Genomic DNA, 21,863 nt, shown 5'->3' with positions numbered 1-21,863 from the left:
TTAATAAGTTCACCACATACAAAAATATATATGAGAAACGTCAATGTATCGCCGAGCATATATTTTTATTATTAATAATTTATTATTTTGTATTCATAGTGTTACGGTATTTTCATCGTTTCAAACGGCTGGTCACATTGGCCCAGTAGTAGCCGAGCAACAGTTGAAATGAGTATCACGATTGGTCCGCGCGGGGTTCATTCCGGTTAATTAATTAATTGTGAACGAAACAGCGAAGTGGAAATATGCCCGCTCGAGTGTGTATGCATGTGAGTGCGGGAGCGTAAGCAGAGATTATGTTCGGCCAACTCCCAAAATGAGAACGAATTAAGGCGACAATAAAGTTGTGTAAATTATATATTATTCAATGAAATATTAACACAGCAATATAATTGTGCAATAAATAAGAAAATAATACAAGAAAATGTCAATGTGTCGGCTCTGAACAACTAAGCCTGATTCAAACTACGTGTTGCTTACATTCATGAGTGAACATTTATTGTTTTTGTTTTCTATACCCATATTTCACGACGCGATTGCTTTTTATTTTATTTTTTCGCAAACGAAAGTATATACTTATGTGTGCGTTCGAGTGTTTATTAGTGTGGTAAAAGTTAACAATAATAGTATCAACAGCAACAAGTATTCACAATGGCTGTGTGGAGTGACTGCAATGCTAAGCAGTCGTTTGGCATTGGTGAGTGTTAATTAAGAAAAAAGCAAAAACATCTTTAAATAATTTTATTATTATATTTTTTTAACAAACAACAACATTGTTGTTTTCTTTTAAAATTTCAACGCTGCAACAAAATTGTTTAAACAATGTGCTTAATTTAGTGCCTACCTTTTCCTAGAACAGCAAACAGTTCATGCTGTGTGGGTGAGATGCGTGCTGTTCATTTCCAAAAAAAGCAACAACAGAAGATGAAGCTGCGTACAACAATAACTTACGCTCTCGTACTGTTCTTACCTTGCGGCTCAAGTGTGAGTCTCTCTGGCTCTGGTTCCCCTGCTGCGATGCTACGGTAGTTTTGTTGTTGTTATTGCTGCAGCACTCCCTTGCATTCGCCGGCCATGTGGTCGCTGTCAACATGCAGCAGACGTAGAGTTTTGTCTTCGTCTTCGCTCACATTAATTTCGTTTTTCTTTCAATCTCATCCCATTTTTTCCAGCCTCTCAGCCTCAGCAGCATTTCTACGCTTCACTTTTCGACACAGACATAAATACACAGATTTTGCCTCTGTGTTAAACACTCATGTAGCTGTAACCTGTTTTCTATCGCCTGGTTGCACTCACTCACACATACACAGATGTGAGAGTGTAAGAGAACAAACATTCATTATTCATGCACAACCAATTCTAGCGTATTCATTGGCAATGACCATGAAATGGCAATAGTAATATCTTTGAAATGCTCTCATCGACCTGTGTATACGTGTGAATTTCTTTTATTTTTTTATATTAATTGTCGGCTCTTTTGTTTGTTGACCTTTTCGATGTTCAATAGCTAGGTAGAGAGCATGCATGCATGTGCATATGTATGCTTTTATGTATACATGTATACATATGTTTATATGTGTCTGTATTTACACATCACTCGCGCAATTCAATGTCTCGTAATCGAGTTATGGCTGTCCATTCAAAGCACTCAAATTATTTGCTCTGAATATTTACACGTGTTTGGTCCCTGCCCGCGCTGCCTTCCTTTTCTACCTGCTACGCAGTGTCGAAATTATATTAATAACTGTATGCGCCTAAAACTCTCTGCCAGTGGGTGTGGTAGTCATGAATTTAATCAAATTTTGCGACCTTTCGGTACGAAATGTTATAAAGATATACATACATTAGATTACAAACGGCATTGAGCTTAGTTTCATTTATCGTTCTCATAATGAATATATATATCACACATATATACATACATATCCGAGTATGTGGGTGAATATATATCAGTGCAAATACAATGGATAAAATTTGATATTTTACCTAATTTATCCTTGCTGCATTTGCTAGCCATGAAAATATGTCCATAAATCACAAGCTCTTCGCTTATCACCAATAGTTTCTTGTTTTCTTATCGCTGTTTTTTATGTGTATATTTTAACGCTTGCGTCTTATACTTTAAACGCTCAGCAAATATGGGTGTATGTATCTGTGTGTATTTGTGTGTGTTGAGCAGTAGCAGCAGCAACAATAACACTGCAACGCATTTCGAAATGCGATAAAAATGCGATTCGCTGTCCCACATTTGAGCAAATAATAGAAAAATTTCTTAAGCTTTTGTTTGTATTTATTCATTTATTTTGTTCATTTGTCATTTGATGCTTTGAAAAAAAAAAGAAGAAAAACAAACAAACATCAATTTGAATGCAAAGCAGGAGAGCATAAGCTACCCCACTTGCCGCCCGCCCTCGCTGACCAATGCGTGAGCGCACATGTACAGTAACAAAGCGTACACACCCACACACATGCATTTCGCGGCTCTCACCCTATCACTACTCTCTTTGGCTGTCCTCTATGTGATGATTTGTGACATGCAGTCGCCGTCAGGCATTGGGCCTGCTACTTCAGTGTTCATTGGCATTAGTCGGGCGTCTGCTGCACCTGCGGCACTGACTTACCTCCTGCTCACTCGCTCGCCCCGTCTCTCTTCGTCGTTCGTCGCTCCTTTACCTATTTACACTTGACTCAGCGCTTTATGCGCCACTTTCTTTAGCTAGAGGGAGAGCACATCGGAGTAGGTAGCCGAGCATTCTACTTCTAAATTTGAATAGCAACTACAACAACAACAAAAAAAACTACAAGAGCAAAGCAAACGTCAAACTTAATGAGGCTCTGAATAGAAAAGTAAGACCATATACAGAGCAAAGAGAGAGAGGGAGGGAGAAGGGTTGAGTTTTGTTGAGCTAGAGTCGAATTGATGAGTTGCTCTGCCGTTGTTGGCTTTCAAATTTGGTTTTTCTATTTAATTAAAATTTTCTTGGTCGTTAACTTTTGTGGTGCATGAAATGCCTTTTCATTTGCATAATTGAAACTGCTTTCCATTTTAGTCCAGCATCACATTTTCTAACATGATACAGCAAACTTCAAAGCAGTTGAGCTCCAGCAAATAATTTGTACGTTTGTACATACATACATACATATGTATGTATGTTTGTAACCGCAATTAAGATATCTCTCATGTTACTGAATCAAATGCTGTTGTCTAATAGTTGTTCATCCCCCTCCGTCCATTGCTCTCAATGCTTGAAGTTATCAACTGCAGCAGCATCAACAAAAAGAACTTGCTAACCGACTGCGTAATACTCGTTCGTATCAGACATATGTATATATTATAAATGCAACATTCATGTATTAATAATAAGAGAATTAAAAGCACACAATCAAAATACTCTGTTCATGTTGTGAACGAGTATGAATGGACCTCCTCCGTATTTCCATTTATCTGCATGCGCACCCGAGACAATTGTGCAAACACTACTTAAAGCTATCTACATCCAGATCCACTTCTCCAATATCTGTCGCAAGCCAATCCAATCTGCGCTTTCCATTTCGTAATTCAAATTGAAATTTGATTGGAGACATTGCCATTCCCCAGAACCCCTCCCGCTATACGATTTTATTGCTCTATAAATTGCCAATGTCAAAAGATTGTCGCATCTTTTTGTTGTAAATTGACATTTTCCAATCGTGGAAAGCAAAATTGCTTGTAATTAAGCATAAATTGTGTGGATTGATTTTTCTTTCTGTTTTCTACTTCGAATTACATCTAAGTAGAAAGCAATGGAGCGCCAGTCGCAAGCGGGCTTTGAGTCCAAATCGGCTGAGTCATGCAAAAATTACTCGAAAAAGTCAGTGGAAATCGGTTTCGTTTTATTGAACTTCTAGTGTTACGACCACGCGGTCAAAGTCCATGTTCCTCAGCTCAAGACTGATTACTATATGACTCACAGATGATATATGTATATACATATCAATCTATCCATGTTGCTTGCATTATATTGGAACAAACTATAGAGTGATATTGCTACAATGTTAAGAATGATTTATAATTATAAAATTCTCAGAATTATTAACCGATAAGTTTATAATATATACAAATGTACATACATACATATATTTAATTACGCGTTTCTTTATTCAGATATGTATTTTTGTTATATTTTATTGTTTTTAAATACTATAAGTCCTAGAAATAGGCTTTGAGACGTTTTCTTTTACGATCGGATGTAGGCATTATAGATTGCCACCGGAAAAGCTAAAAAATTCAGTACATTAAAATAACATACATAGTTACTATGGCTATAAAGCTGGAATCCGTAGTACTAAGAAGTGTGTACTCTATATTTTTGACCTAAATGGGTCAAGTTTCTGTTTACATCTTCACATTGTCAGTTTTACGACTCTGGTATTATCAACAATTTTTATTTCATTTTCTTTACCGTGTCTAATTTTTCGAGTAATTTTTGTGGGCCTTACGAGTGCGCGACGCCATTAACTGTAACTGTCAACTGTCCATAAAATCTTATCTACAAATAGGGTTTGTTCTTTTCTCTTTTGTTTTACCGTCGAACCGTGAGTATATTTTGTTTGTTTAATAAGTTTTGCAAAATAGCAGAATGAAAGAGAACAATAAAAATGATAGAAGAGAACACAATGGAATTTCAGTTTCGACAAGCCCATAAAAAGTAATTCGTTGAGAACTGAGAGCGCTACCCGAAACAACCTAATATACTATATACATACATACATACGTATCTATCCATATACATACGTGTATGTATGAAAAAAGCGGCTATAATTAGCCAGACAAGCTACGACTTAACCGTTTGAGATCCATTAGAATTGACCCTCAAAAGTTAAGTCATGTATACGCATGCTTACAAGCATGTGTATACATAGGTATGCATGTATGTACATACATGTACATACACATGTATGTGTATACTATATATTCTTTTAGCCATAGCTGAGCTCACAGCTTACAAAACGGAGCGCCAAGAACAAATGAACTTTGAGAACACGCTGACTTAATGCGCCATAACAAAAACAACAACAACAACAACAGCTATAACTAAAACAAAACAGAATTAGAGATGGGCAACAGTCACAGCGTATCTTGAGAATACGCTCAACTAGTGATGAGCAGTAGTCTGAGAACAAATTATCTCAGCTAGAGATGACACAATAAATTAGTTTAGCGACTGGAAATAGGTAATAAAAATCAAATTAGTGGTGAGCAGCCGCCCCTGAAGTTATTCGCCTGGAAATATGAATTTTGTTTTTACATTACATTTTCTTTATCAATACTTATGTATTTTGCCAATGTAAATATAGGAAAAATCATTTCATGTAAAAAGAGTTCCGGAAAATACCAATTTATAAAAAGAAATTCATTAATTAACACTTTAATATTATTAACATGATTTCTGTAAATAATTATAGGAAATCAAACATGAAAACAGAGTTTGCGTTTATGAGTTGAGTGAGTGAGTTTCTTTAAAGTTTAAGACTTTGTATGTTCAAAATGGTCTTTAAATATATACATATATCCTTTACCAGCTTTTACCATAAGTTTTCAAACTATTGCAGAATCCAATTAAATTTTTTGCATTGCCTAGAACTAGTTCATCAATGAATCCCCATTGTTTGGGGAATTGTTAAGAGCGTTAACTATATATGTACATATGCATATGCACAACAAACAATCGCAATTATGATTGCTGGGAGTCGGAAACAGTCGCTCACTATCACTCGTGCTTGAGGTGTGCTATTGTGCTTATCTGCTTATGTATATATATGTACTTATTTGCTTATATATGCATGTACATACATGTATGTATGCATACACGTACATATATAAACTGCCAAACCGCGTGCCATATAAACCTGAATATCCAAGTGAGCTGAGCCAAGCCGCTGCCGCGGTCACTGTTGTCGTTGGGGCGTCCAGTCACGATTGTGTTTGTATGTATGTGTGTCTGCGGCCTGTCAGCGGGAAGATGACGACGCGTCGTAGCTTTTACTTGTTGGCAATTTGTTGTTATTGTTATTATGATGATGATTGTTTTGCTTCATTTGCTAGGCAACTTTGGCAGCAGCTCGAACCGAGCTCTGTTTGCATTCGACCCTCGGCACAGGCACACAATGTTCACGTGCTGCCCCGCCTTGGCCAAGGGAGGAGCGGCTGTGGGTGGCGGGGTAGAACTGCATCCGGCGGCTAACAATGGCTCCTATACGATTCTAGCAATTGTTGCTGCTGCTGCTGCACAATTTGTCCACAGTGTGGACTGGAATTGTGCTCCTTGCCGTCTACCTGGCTTTTACCTGGCTGATTAGTTGGCCGTGTGCATGTGTGTGTGTGCTTGTGTGTGTGTGTGTGTGTTCAGCGTACCCTTTCTTCCCACACCATTCAGCCGTGACTTGGCCAGTTGCCTCGTTTATTTATAGCCTCAGCGGTTGCATTTCATTATTCACGATTGTTTCCGTTAGCCCAACAATTTCCAGATAGTTATTGGTTGCATGCATTGAGCCACAGTTTCAATCGCTTCTGCCTTATCGCGTGCATCCTAAGGGAAATGAGTTTAATTTGATATGCCCCCTTCCCAGTCAGTGTTATGGAGCAAGGTGTGTGCCACGCCCGATGACTGATTGCCCGATTGGCATCCAAGTCGTCGTCTTCGTCATCAACATCGCCATGAATCACTCGCCATTTCTCAGAAATCGACTGCCATATGCACTGACGTTTAAGAACATTTCTTTAAAGTATAATCACTTGGTTCATTGTAATATAAAACACGGAGAGTTGAAATACCATCAATTTCCTTATTGCTTAACTAAAGCGTGAATTTTGCATTACTTTTGCTAAATGAGCATTACATCGCATTTGCACTCACGCGCTTTGCACGGAAGACTAGACTAAAGCAAAACATAAATGCAAAATGAAATAAAAAGAGAAAAAAAGTGGTTCGCATGAGACTCGCTAAGCTCGACTGGTTTTTGCAATTGACCCACTCCGGGCTTAACTTTCCATGCAATTGGGCAGATAATGAAAATCTTTCTCACTCTCCAACAAATGCGAAGTAAAGCAAACAAGTAAGAGTGCTCTGCTTGGGAGAGCTCGACTGTGAAATACCCTTATATTATGTAGAGCATTTTAGATGATCTACTTTTAATATACATATATTGTATAAGTGAACAGTGTTGAGTTAGTATTTTTAATTTGCGATCTACATATAGAACATAAATGTGTATAATATAAGAACAATCTACCTCGATATATGTATATTGCGTGATATGATTATCAGATGACTCTATTGACTGAAGAATAACGTACCTTTAAAATACAATCTCATCTTAGTTCATACTTAACGGTCTTTTTATGTTTACTACAGTTGTATATACCTGTAGATGTTTATGTTTACAAAGTATAAAAAAAGAGAAATACCTTTGCAAATTGTTGCCACTTATCGTTGTTGTTGTTGTAGATTTATGTGTTGTGGAGGTCGTTCTCGCTGGTTATGCTTGTTCAACAGCCGCGGGGACCGCACATCGGTCATTGGACCGGGACGGTGGCAACGGCGACAAAGCCATCACCAGCACCACCCGGGCTGTGTTACGCGATGTTGTTGCTGTTGCTGTCGCTTTTGGGTCTGCCTGCAGCTGCGGCATAATTGTATCCACATAAATGCATATACATATATATATTATATGCGTATATGTCGCTGTATTTGTATTCGTTTGTGTGTTGCTTTCATTATCGGGCGAGGAAGTGATGACGATGTCGCCAGCGACTTGGCTGTACGTCAGTCTGTGAATGCGGCTTTGTCTCGATCTGTCATCTCCTTTCGCCTCCCACCCGGCTGCTGCAGTGACTGCGTCTGGGCAATGCAATTCTTCATTTCTCTGAGCTGCGATCTGAAGTGCGTCATTTAACTAGAAGTTTATCAGCTTTGACTCCGGTTTTGTAGGAAGCGTATAGTTAGATAAATCTCACGTAGAACGGCGGCTTGACATCGCTATCAGCGAACCCATCCGCCGGGCACGGTTTCCGATTGCCATCAGAGGGAGCACATACGTATATAGTATATGAGTATATAAATGCTAATATTTGTGCTAACTAGGTAATTGATAACCCTCACCCCAAAAACGCCCCATCGAGAGATTTGCCTAATGCCAGCTCGGTGCTTTGCCTGAGCTTTAATTCGACTGAGCTTGATTTTGTCAGTTCGCTGCTCAGTTTCGCATAGCTGTTGAATCGCAACAGGTGATTTCGGTGTACGAAATGAAACAATACAATGAAAAAGCTAAAATACAATTTAGATTAATAAATTTATATAATATGTGATTTCCCTTCACTTTATATTCTTTGCAGCCAAATGTAATTTTGACCAGGAGAGGAAGCCACACCGCTTGAACTTGGATGTGGGCGATGCTGTCATAATACTGAAGGAGACCACACACTGGTATTACGGCTACAAGCAGAAGTACGTATACTGATTATGTAAATTGATTTTCTTCTAATCGAGCATTTGCATCTGCACTTTCACTTTGCCCATATTAATCTAATGAATATTCACACGTGTCTATCGGGCCCATTCGGCGTGTTACCTTTGTGTATAACGGCATAGACCAAATTACTTATACAGTTGTAATTGAGGAAGCAATTTGTAGAGCTGATGATGTCTGCGTCCACTGCGAAACTTGTAGGGGAAACTCTTTCATAAGTCCAGCGCCAAATGTGCGCCAATTACATGATTCTTTATTGGGTCTCCTTATCTTAAATTAATATTTGCTCTGAATACTAAAGCACTCGAGCGATAACAGCTTTTACATGCATTTATATTATCATTTATTAACAATTCGATTACAACATTTTGTAATTGTGGACATATATTAAAAAATATTGCAGATCTTTTAAATCTCTAACCCAGGATTAAAAAGTAATGCAAATACTCTATTAATATCAAAATTTTTAGTTTTTGATTATAATTGTGATTTAGTTTTAGTAAAAATTCTCATGGGCATCAAAATGATGCAAAATATTCTGATATTCAAATTCGAGTGATTCATAGCTTCAATGCGAAGTTTCCCACTATATCTACAGTTACAATTGTGTGAACTAAAATGAAATAGGATCAAAGAACATAAAGATAAATGAAATATAATAATATTTATGCATATGTATACATGTACATACAAGTATATATAAATATATACTCCATCAATATATAAAGTCGCTAAATTGAAAATAGAATGAGCAATTTAAGATACGATTACATTATGGCTTATAATTATTGCGGGGCAGAGTTTTCAAATTCTACTGTGACTTTCGTCTTTCTTAATCTTTCTCTCTCTCTCTCTCTCTCTCTCTCTCTCTCTCTCTCTCTCTCTCTCTCTCTCTCTCTCTCACTCTCTCTCTCCCTCTGTCTGTATTCAAACAATCATAATAATTGAAATAAAAACCCACTTTTGTGGAGCAGAAAACGGAAATGAGACCAGAATTATTCACATGCATAAATCAGGTAACCAGCTGTTAGCCAAGATGTAGCCCATTTAGAGTATTGTTTACCGAATCAATCTGTTGGAATCGGTGCCAAGTTGCCCAATATACATACAAAGCATACAAACAAGATGCATTCTCAGTTCAGCCCTATTCCAGGCGAAAACAGATGCGGCCATGTGGCAGAAACATTCATAGGAATTTCAAAAATATTGTTTCAGATAAAATATGTTTGCATGTTGGTATGTATGTATGTGTCCGATTCGATTGACCCTTTTGCTATGATGGGTTTTCTTAAATATTGGTTTACTGTGTTTTTCCGTTCTCTGTTTTCTTTTTCGAATGGGTGGGCGCGGTTCGTAGAGTGGTTTTATTTGTATTTTTTATTTATCTATGGTGTCTGCGATTGGACGTTCGCTTGAGTCAGCTCCGATGCGCCTTATCGTTGAGACAGAGCGAAGCGAAAACAACGGTTGAGATACAGTAGCCATAAGAATCTATAACAGCAGCAACAACAACAACAACTAGAACAGCAACAGTATCATGATTGTCTAGCTGACCTTTTTCATATTTCTGCTGACCCATAACCCAGACCCAGAGCCAGACAAGGCGATTGGGTGAAGTACAAGAAATGATAGTAAACAAATACTGCTGTAAGTACAGTGAAGCCCATGAATGAATTGAATGAATTTAGGGCATATCTCGCAATTACTAAAGTAAATACCCATTAATGAACCAATGCCCAAAGATCAATTGGGAATTTAATTTTGCTTGAGTTTTTCCCATGTCTATAGCTGTTCGTTTACGCAGGTTTCCACTGTAGCCGCTACACTTAAGAATGCCGAGCGATAAAAAAAAAAACTGGCGCTGTGAGTGTGAGGTATTTAAAAAGAAATTCAATGCGTCGTGTGATAACCTCTTGGGTCCGAAATTCGTATTTGTTTTTGTGTGCCAGCGATTGTTTATTTATATATGGAAATATCAATTTTAATTGTGCATTTTCTCACGATTTTCAAACGATAAGCAATACGAAATCGAATGAGTTCTCAGCCGCCGGCCGATGACCAATCAATCGGTGTCCAATAGCGAAGGTCACATCAAATCCAATACCTGGCAATCTAAGTTCAATGGAATCATTTGTCACACACAGTTGCAGCAACGGCAAAGAGTCGGTTAACTATCGGTTAAATATGCTCCTAGGCCCACTGATAGGCCCGCTGATTGATGGCCTACCGAGTGCTCTGCAGTTGCCTCTGGCAATTAAGGCGGCCACCCCGCATGTCAAATGCTGAATTGAGCCAAATTGAAGCATTCCATTTCATTTGCGAGTGTCACACTTTGAGCGCACTTCCTCTGCCCCGAGGGCATCCCAAACAATGGCAGCCACAGACGCAGACGCAGCTTCACTCGAGGGTTCGTTCGGTTTGAGTTGGGTAATTCATCAGCGTTGACGATGAATTGTGTCATTCTGCAGTTATGAGCATAACTTATATTTATGCCTATAAAGGAGAGAACATGCGTACATACATACATACATATGTGAATACAAAGAATATTTATGCGAGGGCTTCTCTTACAGTAGCCAAGTGGGGAGCTATAAATATATCATATATATAAATAAATATATATGCATATATTTTTAAACAATATTAATAGAGCAAATATAATTAGTTAGGTTTGTAAACTCTATATAAAATTTGAATTGACAAAGAAAATGAAAGAAATTATAATTGTTTTTGATTAATTATTAAATTAATTAAATTTTTTAAATAAATAAATAATACTTTATCAATTGAACATAATATAAATACAATATGCATAGCTAGAGAAATTAAATAACCAACCCTTAATAGAAAATATTAATATCTCATTAATTAATATTAAAAAAAAAAAAAACATTTTATTAAATTTATATCCATTTGCCTTGACATTCAAAGTAACCAATTTATTTTAATTATTTTCATTTAAACTAAAATTATTTTGGGTTTTCATTTAAACTAACATTATTTGGGATTATAAAAGCAAGTAAAACACATATGATTATAAACTGATTTCAGCTGAAATTTGCAATTAATCTCACATAAAACTTATGCAGTTGCCCAATTTATTTGGAATTTCTATATACATTTCTATATATGTATTTATAATTTATATACATGTATTGTAATTGTCAGGGCATAAGTTTTTGTTGATTTAGCCACCATATGCAGAGCACATTTTAATATTGTCTTTGTTTTGTTTTGTTTCTGTTTCCGCTGCAGGGAGAAGCAAATACGCGGCATCTTCCCCAAGAGCTATGTGCATCTGTGTGAGTACACCATTGTCAATGGCGAGTACTGCATACAGCGCACCGACATCGTCGAGGAGATCACCAAAGTGATGCTGGAGTGGGGCGTCATTGCCAAGAGATACTTTTTGGTAAGTTTAAGATTTATGAATGCAGCTGGAAATTGACTAACTTTGCTTTTTCGCCGACAGACCACAAATCCAGATTTTCAGAAGATTCGACGTAAAATGAATGAGCTGAATAATAACAGGGCCGCCTTGATATCCGGCAATCTGCCGCTCGACGAGATGCGCAAGGTGAAGCTGCAGGCAACGGCTCAGATCGATACAGGCAACAGGCTGTTGGGTCTGGACATGGTCGTGCGCGACGAGAGCGGCGATATACTGGACACCAATTCCATCTGCAGCACCGAGCTATACGAAAAGCATGTGTACGCCGTGCAGCGAATCGAAAAGGCCAACGTAAGTTCAAGGATTCGTTTCTAATTAGCTGAAGCTCTCTAAAATTGATCGAAATTATCCCTGTACAGCGCTTGTCCAGTGATCGCGAGACGCAGCGTACCCACAACAAATACTCACACAACATACTGCTGCATGTGAATGCGTTCGTATGCAAATTCCAAGAGGATTCGGATCTGCTATTTACGCTCTTCAATGGCGACACCCACAAGCCCATCAGCGAAAACTATGTGGTGAAGTGGTCCCGCACTGGGGTGGCGCGGGACATCGATCAGTTCGATAACAATCGCGTATTATTTACCGATCTCAGCCGTAGCGATCTGAGCATCTCGAAAATGTATCTGGTGTGCTATGCCATACGCATCGGCTCTATGGAGATGAAGGACTCGATGGAGTCGAAACGCACCAGCATGAACATTGCAAACAGTGTCCTGACGGCGGCCAGCAGAAAGCATTCGCAGTTGTCGGTCAATTCGAACGGCTCCTCTGGCAGCACCAGTGAGTACATGATGCGTCGGCCCTTTGGTGTCGCCTGCAAGGACCTGACGCCAATCATAAGCAAGCCAGAGGAGTTCCGGGGCAACCTCGACCTGCCGTTCATCATGTGCGAGAAGGACACACTGGATGGCACGCTGCGCAAGCTGATCGCCAACAAGGACATTGGCAAAATCGAATCCAAAATGGCTGTAACATTTGAGGTATTGCGCGGCGACATTAAGCAGATCAAGGAGGACTTTCCACGGCTCGTGCACACCAATGTGCCCGTGGCGCGCAAAATGGGTTTCCCGGAGGTTATACTGCCGGGCGACGTGCGCAACGATCTCTATTTGACCATCTGCAGCGGCGAATTCGCGCGCATTGCCAAAACGTCCGAGAAGAACGTGGAGGTGACCGTCTGCGTCGCCAACGAGCAGGGGCAGCTGGTACCTGGCGTAATGAGCATTGGTGCCGGCCATCCGCCCATCGATGAGTACAAATCGGTGGTGTACTATCACGACGACAAGCCCAAGTGGCAGGAGACGTTCAAGATACACGTGCCAATCGAAGAGTTCAAGCAATGCCATTTGCGCTTCACACTCAAGCATCGGAGCAGCAACGAGCAAAAGGATCGCTCCGAGAAGCCGTTCGGCCTGTCCTATGTGCGTCTGATGCAGGCCAATGGCACCACCATACCACAGGGCCAGCATGTGCTTGCCGTCTACAAGATTGATCACAAGAAGTACGACAAGACAATGGGCAACAGTTACATGGAGCTGCCAGCCACCACAGCTGAGCTGATGGGCGCCAAGCCATCGATAGCTGGTCTAAGTCTCTTGCCCAAGGATCAATTTACCATCGATGTCAATCTTTGCAGCACGAAGCTAACGCAGAGCGGTAAGATTATTCCGTTTAGCAGAAAGGTGCCCAATAATTTATTTTTTTTTATCCATTTCTTACATATTGTATTGCAGTAAGCCTCTTGGGATTGTTGCATTGGTCGGCGCATAAGGAGAGGTTGGAGCAGTCGCTGAATGCTTTATCTACGGTACCCGGCGAGGAGGTAGTCAAGTTTCTGCAAGACATACTCGATGCTTTGTTCAATATCCTGGTGGAGAACGATAATCCCGAGAAATACGATCAGCTGGTCTTTATGAGCATCATCCATCTCATTGAAACGGTGTCCGATCTGAAGTACCAACACTTTTTAACCGTGCTGGATGTCTATATAAACGAGAGTTTCTCCGCCACGTTGGCCTACACGTAAGTGCAGACATCATATTGTGTGACGCCTGTAATTATATAGATTCTATTTCTTATTCTGTAGGAAACTAATGGATGTGCTGCAGCGCAATATTCGAGACGCCATTACACCGAGCGAGAAATCTGCCGATGGCATTGAGCACGAGGAGAGCCCCGCAGTGCGGCGTCTATATAAGACCACGCGCTATCTCCACTACGTGATGAAGTTTGTCATAAGATCGCGTGTTCTGTATGCGGCGATGAATTGTAATAACGATTACGTGGACTTTGCTACGCGTCTGCAGGAGCTGCTCAAAATGTTCATCGACATGATCGGCTGCCCCAGCAATCTGCTCAAGTCGGAGGGAGCGTTGCTGAAGAACTTGCATATCATAGCCACGGATTTGATGGAGGTCTTCGATCATGTGCATCTCAGGTAAGTTGAGAGTGGGTTTGCCGATCGTCTGAAAATGTTTACAAATATTGTTCTGTGCTTACAGCATTTCTATAGTGGATATATTAAAGAAGTTCCCGCCACGTCGTCTCACCCAGTCGAAAATGGGGTGTATCAAGGACTTTGTGGACACGAAGCTGTTCAGCTCGCCCACCTGCCGTGCTATCCTGCTGCCGGTGTTCTGCAAGCACATCAAAGATCATCTCGAGAGCAAGGAGGAGGTATGTTTGATGCCTGTCAATGCATTGCTTGCACCGCTAATTAATCATCGGGAATTGCATATTGTTTTTAATTGAATGCATCGTTATAATATATATGTTCGCGAAATGGCCTCTTAAATGCAAAACTGAAACTCAAAATTAAAACATAACCCACCACATGCTCAAGCCAAATGATCAAAAGTAACTAATTGTAATTAACTGCAAATGCTCAGCGCTAATTCGTTCAGTGACGTAATTAAACTGATATTTAAAAACATTTTCAAACACACTTAATCTGCTCAATTGTCCTCGTCATGCTGCTTAATGGAAACCATATATAAGACAAGATTACTTCGCGAAGAGCTTTGCTACTTCTTCAATTTATCTCGATATCGAATGCCATCTAATGCATCAGATCATTGGGTCACCAAATTTTTGACATGTGAGCTGTATTAATTTTGCTTAGTTTCAACTTAGATATTTGTACATGTTTAAGCATATATGTTAGTACATATGTAACTGTAGCTTTTGATATGATATGTTAGTTTAGTCAATAGCATGTTGCATCCATATATGTTTCTTATACATTTGCAGAGCGCGCTCTATGATTTGAGCATACTTGTGCTTATATCTTTAACAATGTTTTCAAAGATGTTTTGATGAATCTAACTGGAAATCTTACACATCTGTTATTGCTTTAATATGATCTTGCTAAAGGCTCTGCAAGAGTATTTATGATTCGGCCTACCGAAGATATATATATATTTTCTGGTTTTCTATTTAAGTACTGCATCCGATTGAATTTAATGTTTTCTGTTTGTTATGTGTTTGTGTTTGTTGTCAAGTGTCCTAGTCGTAAGCACTCTCTTAAGTAGCCGCACATCAATGCCAAAACACTTCATATCTGAACTATCTATAATATATACATATGTGTGTTTTATCTTAACTATAAGTATGTTAGTACACAGTGACATCCATATATGTGTAGTGTTATTTAGTTAGTGATCGATTTGTGTGTTTTAGCGAGAACATCTCTCGATCATCGACGTCGTTTCTCGTTTAGTTATTTCACATAGGAATTATACATATGTGTTTATACATACATACATCATGATTGTGCAATATATCTGTTTGGCTTAGCTGTTAGTCGAGGGCTCGTTCAAGTTATGATGTCATTAATATAATGAGTTGCACTTACTTATGGCAGTTTGTTAAAGCACCACAAATACATACATACACATTCATACATACTCCATATACTGCACCCATTCGACTACGATTACGCACCTTACTAGATCAAAATGGTTCTAGACGCACACCATGCATACATATATAATTGTATGCGTAAAGATTTCACACACACACCCACACCCACACCCACATATGCACATGCACACGCACCATATATAATGCGAATGTATGTATGTATGCACACCTGAAACGCCCGTCTACTATATATGTACATGTATATCGATCGCTCTTTAATTCTCTCTACTCTCTTTGTCACACTTCATTTGTCTGTAATATCTTTGGCTTTATGATTTTAATCGTATTATTTTGAATTACACTTAGAAATGCCTTGAACTCATGATCAACAACTAAATGTTTCTCAATATATGTATCTCCCATGTCTCTACCATATGCGTGTATCGAAACCAAATCGTGGTGTTTGGTTGTTGCTATTGTTGCCGTTGTTCCTCTTGTTGTTGTTGGTTCACTATCATAACTTGTGTTATACAAATAGGGTGACTCGAAAACCGATATCTGGCAGCAAGAAAAGAATCTTTCGAAAGCCGCTAAAGTGCTCGGACAAAAAAAATCCCACCTGCACACTCGTGATACGACTGCCAATAAAAAGGTAAAAACAAATCAACACAGAAAAGAACATAAAAACAAACCAAAAATTGCACACCAAATATAAATCAGGCCTATGTAACGCACGTCCAAAATAGCGCATCAGCTGCCCTATCAATCAATTTATATTGTTTTATTCTAGTTTAAGTTATGTTTAGCTTCTTTTATGCCATTTTGCATTGTCGGTGATTAGCGCACTTTACACTCGATGGCTTTTAGTTTTAAGCTTTTTTATTGTGCCAGTGTGCGAGCTTTTATACACATACACACAAACACACGTACACAGAGCTCATGCGGCTCTGGTGTGTCGCTGCAATTTTTGGGTGCTTTGAGAGCTCACAAATACTAGTGCACCACCGCTCGTGTATTGGTGTACGCCAAGTTTGTTTACGTTAATGCAGCCCTCAATGTTTCCTATTTAACTTAATTTAAATGCGTTTTTGTGTTATTTTCTATTTTAATGAACTAATTTAAATTTAATTCTTATGTGAAGCATATAGCCAGGTCAACAGCTGAGAGTTTTTGGATAATTATTCACTCCATGAAACTGAATAAGAATGCCAATTAATATTTCAACTCTTGTCGCTAGATCGCCGAATGCATCAACATAATGAACAACATTATGAAGTTGATCTATCGGCCGGACGTGGGACCCACACATAATGACGTGCGCGACATTATGATCATATTGCTGCGTCCGGTAATGAAGGCGGCGCACTCTCTGGATCGGGATACTGGCGTGGTGGGCCAGTTCTTTGCCATTATGCTGGGCATACTGCAGCGCCTGGATGCGCAGCACTACAAGTACTTTGTCAACGATCTGCATCAGCATGGTGAACTGAAGGACTTTGTCATCGAGATCTTGCTCGTCTTCGAGGAGCTGGTCTCGCCGCATCAGAAGCCCGTGTTTCCGCGCGACTGGATGGACATGATTATGCATCAGAATACGGTCATACTCGGGGCATTGCAGCAATTGAGCATGGTCATCACGGACTACTTTTTGTGCCCAGTCTTTGACAAGCAAATCTGGTCAAACTTCTTCCAATGCTCGATTGCATTCCTGGTGCAATCGCCGCTGCAGCTGAACGACTTCAATGACAACAAGCGGCAGATAGTTTTCGCACGATATCGGGACATACGCAAGGATACGGCCAAGGAGATACGCAAGATGTGGTTCCAGCTGGGCAAGCACAAGCCCAAATTCGTGCCGCAACTGGTGGAGCCCATTTTGGAAATGAGCATGATACCCGAAACTGACCTCCGACGCGAGACGATACCCATTTTCTTTGACATGATGCAGTGCGAGTATTACAGCTCACGCTTGGAGTTGGAAAGCTACGGCGACACCAAGAATAACAATGCCCACTACAAGGGTAACTTTTCCGAGTTCAAGACCGCAATGATCGAAAAGTTGGACATTCTGATAGGCGCGGGTAAGTGCTGAGCTTGAACGTATTTGTTAGCTCTTCAATGACTCATCCTCATTCTGATCTTCTTTCTCAGGCAAGGGTGATACAGAGTATAAGGAGCTGTTTAAAACGATCATGCTGGAGTACTGTACCGCCCACAGCACGCTCAATGTGGACGGCACCAGCTTTGTGAACATGGTGACAAAGCTGATGGATAAGCTGCTCGAGTATCGCTGCATCATACAGGACGAGAGCAAGGAAAATCGGATGGCCTGTACGTTCTCGCTGCTGCAGTTTTACTCGGAGGTGGATCTCAAGGAGATGTACATACGCTACGTGTACAAGCTGTGCGCCCTGCACATGGAGTTCGAGAATTACACGGAGGCGGCATTTACGCTTAAGCTGCATATGGATCTACTGCACTGGACCGATGCAGAATTGTCGCCCCAGTTGCGCAGCTATCGCCATGGCAGTTGCCGAACCCATCGAGAGCTAAAGGAGGCCCTCTACTTTGAGATCATGGAGTACTTCGATAGGGGCAAGCAGTGGGAGTGCGCAATTACTATGTGCAAAATACTAGCCCAGCAGTACGAGGAGGAGGTCTATGATTACATCAAACTGGCGGAGCTGCTGAAGCGAATGGCTCAGTTCTTTGAGAAAATAGTCAAGGAGCTGCGCCACACTTCCGAGTACTTCCGTGTGTGTTTCTACGGACTCGGCTTTCCACGTCTATTGCGGAATAAAGTTTATATCTTTCGGGGCAAGGAGTACGAACGCCATAGCGACTTTTGCTCACGTATGCTGGTGCAGCATCCACAGGCAGAGCTTATGCAAACGCTGGAGGCGCCGGGAGAGGATATTACCAACAGCGATGGCCAGTACATACAGGTCAATAAGGTGGAGCCGATAATGGACGCAGCCTTCTCCAAGTTTAACGATAAGATCATCTCCAATGAGATTGTCAAGTATTTTACATTCAACAATGTGCAAAAGTTTCAATTTTCGCGGCCATTCCGCGACAGCTCTGGCGGTGGAAATATGGATGATGTGCGCAATCTTTGGCTGGAGCGGACCGAGCTCATTACACAGTATCCATTGCCTGGAATTTTGCGCTGGTTTCCTGTTGTTGATACGCATACGTTTAAAATTTCACCAATAAAGCGCGCCGTGGAGATCATGAAAGAGACCAATAAGGATATCAGGCAGCTGGTCATATTGCATCAACACGATCCCAATCTCCACATAAACCCGCTGAGCATGAAACTAAATGGCATTGTGGATCCTGCCGTTATGGGCGGCTTCGCCAAATACGAGGAAGCATTCCTCACGGACGAGTATTTGCTGCAGCATCCGGACGACAAAGATCTGGTTGAGGAGCTAAAGGAATTGATCGCAATGCAAATACCTCTACTCGAGTGTGGTATGTTTCCCAAATAAATATTTGTTTAGAAGTTTACGTCTAATTACTTTGTCAATCTGCAGCTATTCGCTTGCATCGGCAAAAGGCGCCGGAGAGCCTAAAGGCGCTGCAGGATCACTTGGAGGTTTGCTTCGCGGATATGCAGCATCACGTGGAATCGCGCTATGGTCGTAAATCGTGTGACTTACAAGTCGACAGAGATTCGGTGATAATGCGACGCACGAGCTCTTTTCTGCCCGCAATCTTCGACGGTAGCAACAATCGACTGTCCGAGACCAGCATGGGCTCCTCAGAGTAAGTGCCAAAGCTAATGCTTTACATGGTAAATAAATGCTAATCTTTGACACAATTGCAGCAGCGGTTTGTCGAAGTCCACCTTTCTGCCGCGGCCGCCCACAAGTTCCATCAAGTCCACTCTGGCCAGCTTAAGCTTTAACACCAGGTGCGTTATAATCAAGAACATGCTACCTAAACTAATACTAACTTTAATACTTCTCTTTAACACACTTAATTTTGCTCGCTCGACTTTAGTTTGAGACTTTAAGTTCTTTTCTTTTAGTTTTATTTTATTTTGATGCATGTTTGGTTTATTTGTTTTACTTTTGTTTACATTTGTTGCTTATTGTCCACGCTTACATAGACCTAGCCTGGGACATACGCCTAGCACCAAAGGCAACAAGAATAAGGAAAAGCCGGCCAAACGGCGCTCCATGAAAAAGGTAACTGAACTCTTGCTTAATATAATTGCATCAGTTATATAACAATGTATTCCTGCAGGATCGTGATGTATTAAGTCTGCCGGTCGCCAATAGCCAGTGGTATACGCCGCCACTCACAACCATAACTTCAACGCCCGAGAAGGAAATCAACACTTCTATCAATTCACTGGCAAGTGCCTCGAATAGCTCTTTAAATGGACCGAAAACACCCGATCCTCGCGTACTCACAGAAGAGGTAAGTGACTTTAGGTAACCGTTTCCGTTTCTGATGCTAACCCCATATTCCCATAGTTGACCCCCAAGCGACCACTGCGCTCTGAAAAAGAAAAGGAACGCCGTCTCTCGCGACCAGTCAGCATTCCAACGCCATCAGCTAGCATTAAAAACTTTGCGGACATACGATCCCTCTCCGAGAGCAGCAATCGGAATTCAGTTGGTAAGCGCCATGTGGAAATTTACTCTTGAATTGTTTTTTATTCTGTATAAACTTGACAGAAACGACCGATTCCACGTCGGAGGAGGACATACTACCACCGCCCTTGCCCGCCAAGACACGTGACTCCACGGATTTTAGCAGCCTAACCCACAGTCTAGACTGGAACCCCAATGGCTATACTATGCTTAACGTACTGAGCAGCAACACTAGCACCAACAGCAGCATCAGTATCAGCACTACTACAATGACAAAGACCAGTATTACAAACGCCACGTATGAGTATGTGGAGGCGACAAATTTCGGTTTGCCTAGCATAAGCGATGCCAGCAAACCACGTCCTCCGACTCCACCGCCGAAGCCATCGCGTCACAGCAAACACATTCCATAGACAAACGAATAGGAGTCGCAATTGCTGCTGCCAGTGCTGCGCCATAGATGAAACGAAAAGTAAAGAATCAAAATCCGTTGTCAACGAGCAAGCATCGAGTGCCAAATATTCCTGTGTTACTATGTGCATATACATATATAGAGAATCGAGCAAAATCAACACACAACAATAGCCTCACATGACCGACTACCAAAAACCAAATGGCATCCGTGTCTTAACGAAACGATCGCACTAAATTTAAGATAAATGTTTTTAACGCGCTTGGTATGAATCAAAGCCTAATCGTGTATTTAATGTTAAATGTTGCAATGATATTATGTTGAACATGTCATCATTTCTATCTAAGTTGATAGTCTATTTATATAAAAGAGTAATCGATGTTTCTTTTAATTTGTTTTCGAACAAAATGCAATACGCACACAAATGCTGCTTGTCTTCCACAAGTTTGTATTCTGCTATACAAAATCAAATCGTATACATTATTGTTGTAATAATATTTTAAGCGTTTGTATTAAGTTTTAAGTTCTAATCAGATTTAAAAATAACTTCTTGAGTTTTTTTATGCAAACAAGTGCCACACGTCTATAACAAAAAGTTTGTCAATTTACAGCACGAAATGCGTTGACAATTTAAGATCAGTGCATGCAATATAAAACCTTTGAAAATGTTGTTAAAAATTAGCCAAATTTTTATAAACTAGTAAAGAAAATATATTTACACGCATATTTTACAGTAGCCATAAAGTCAATTTGAAATACGTAAATTTTAATCGTGTACTTTTCAGAATGAACAAATAACTTTTTAATATTGTTATAAGCTATACATGAATGTTTTTGATATATACACTTACAACTAGCTGTAGGAAGAACTTTGTGTAATTTTATGTAATTTTCGATCTGTGCATCGGCCAAAGATTAAGTAATAATAAAGTACAATTAAGCTTGAAAAGTCTCTAAATATTTATTTGGATCAGATATACAATTGGCATTGCCCACATTTACCCACATAAATTAAACA

The 21,863-nt window shown here is 40.1% G+C and overlaps 1 protein-coding gene across 4 annotated transcripts; it reads left to right on the top strand.

The window, feature by feature from the left end:
* Positions 1 to 130: 130 nt before the first annotated feature.
* mbc (dedicator of cytokinesis protein myoblast city) lies at positions 131 to 21,794 on the top strand. 4 transcript variants are annotated; one of them, XM_018106442.3, is made up of 17 exons: positions 132 to 697; positions 8,375 to 8,486; positions 11,764 to 11,920; positions 11,981 to 12,250; positions 12,319 to 13,621; positions 13,699 to 13,987; positions 14,052 to 14,402; positions 14,467 to 14,641; positions 16,365 to 16,478; positions 17,064 to 17,907; positions 17,978 to 19,303; positions 19,366 to 19,597; positions 19,659 to 19,745; positions 19,944 to 20,022; positions 20,081 to 20,257; positions 20,314 to 20,458; positions 20,518 to 21,794. In XM_018106442.3, the coding sequence occupies exons 1-17, from the start codon at positions 652 to 654 to the stop codon at positions 20,844 to 20,846; spliced, it is 6,036 nt and encodes a 2,011-aa protein (XP_017961931.1). In that variant the 5' UTR covers positions 132 to 651; the 3' UTR covers positions 20,847 to 21,794. The 4 variants fall into 4 exon arrangements, with proteins under 4 accessions (XP_089115106.1, XP_017961931.1, XP_017961940.1 ...); XM_089258976.1 differs by lacking the exon at positions 132 to 697 and adding an exon at positions 8,131 to 8,266; XM_018106451.3 differs by lacking the exon at positions 16,365 to 16,478.
* The last annotated feature ends 69 nt before the right edge of the window (positions 21,795 to 21,863 follow it).

This window comes from Drosophila navojoa, chromosome 2 (assembly GCF_054131105.1).
Source record: "Drosophila navojoa isolate 15081-1374.11 chromosome 2, UAZ_NAV_1.0, whole genome shotgun sequence".
Lineage (NCBI taxonomy): Eukaryota > Metazoa > Arthropoda > Insecta > Diptera > Drosophilidae > Drosophila > Drosophila navojoa.
Note: the sequence above shows the minus strand (reverse complement) of the source record. Positions and strands in the feature narration are given on the sequence as shown.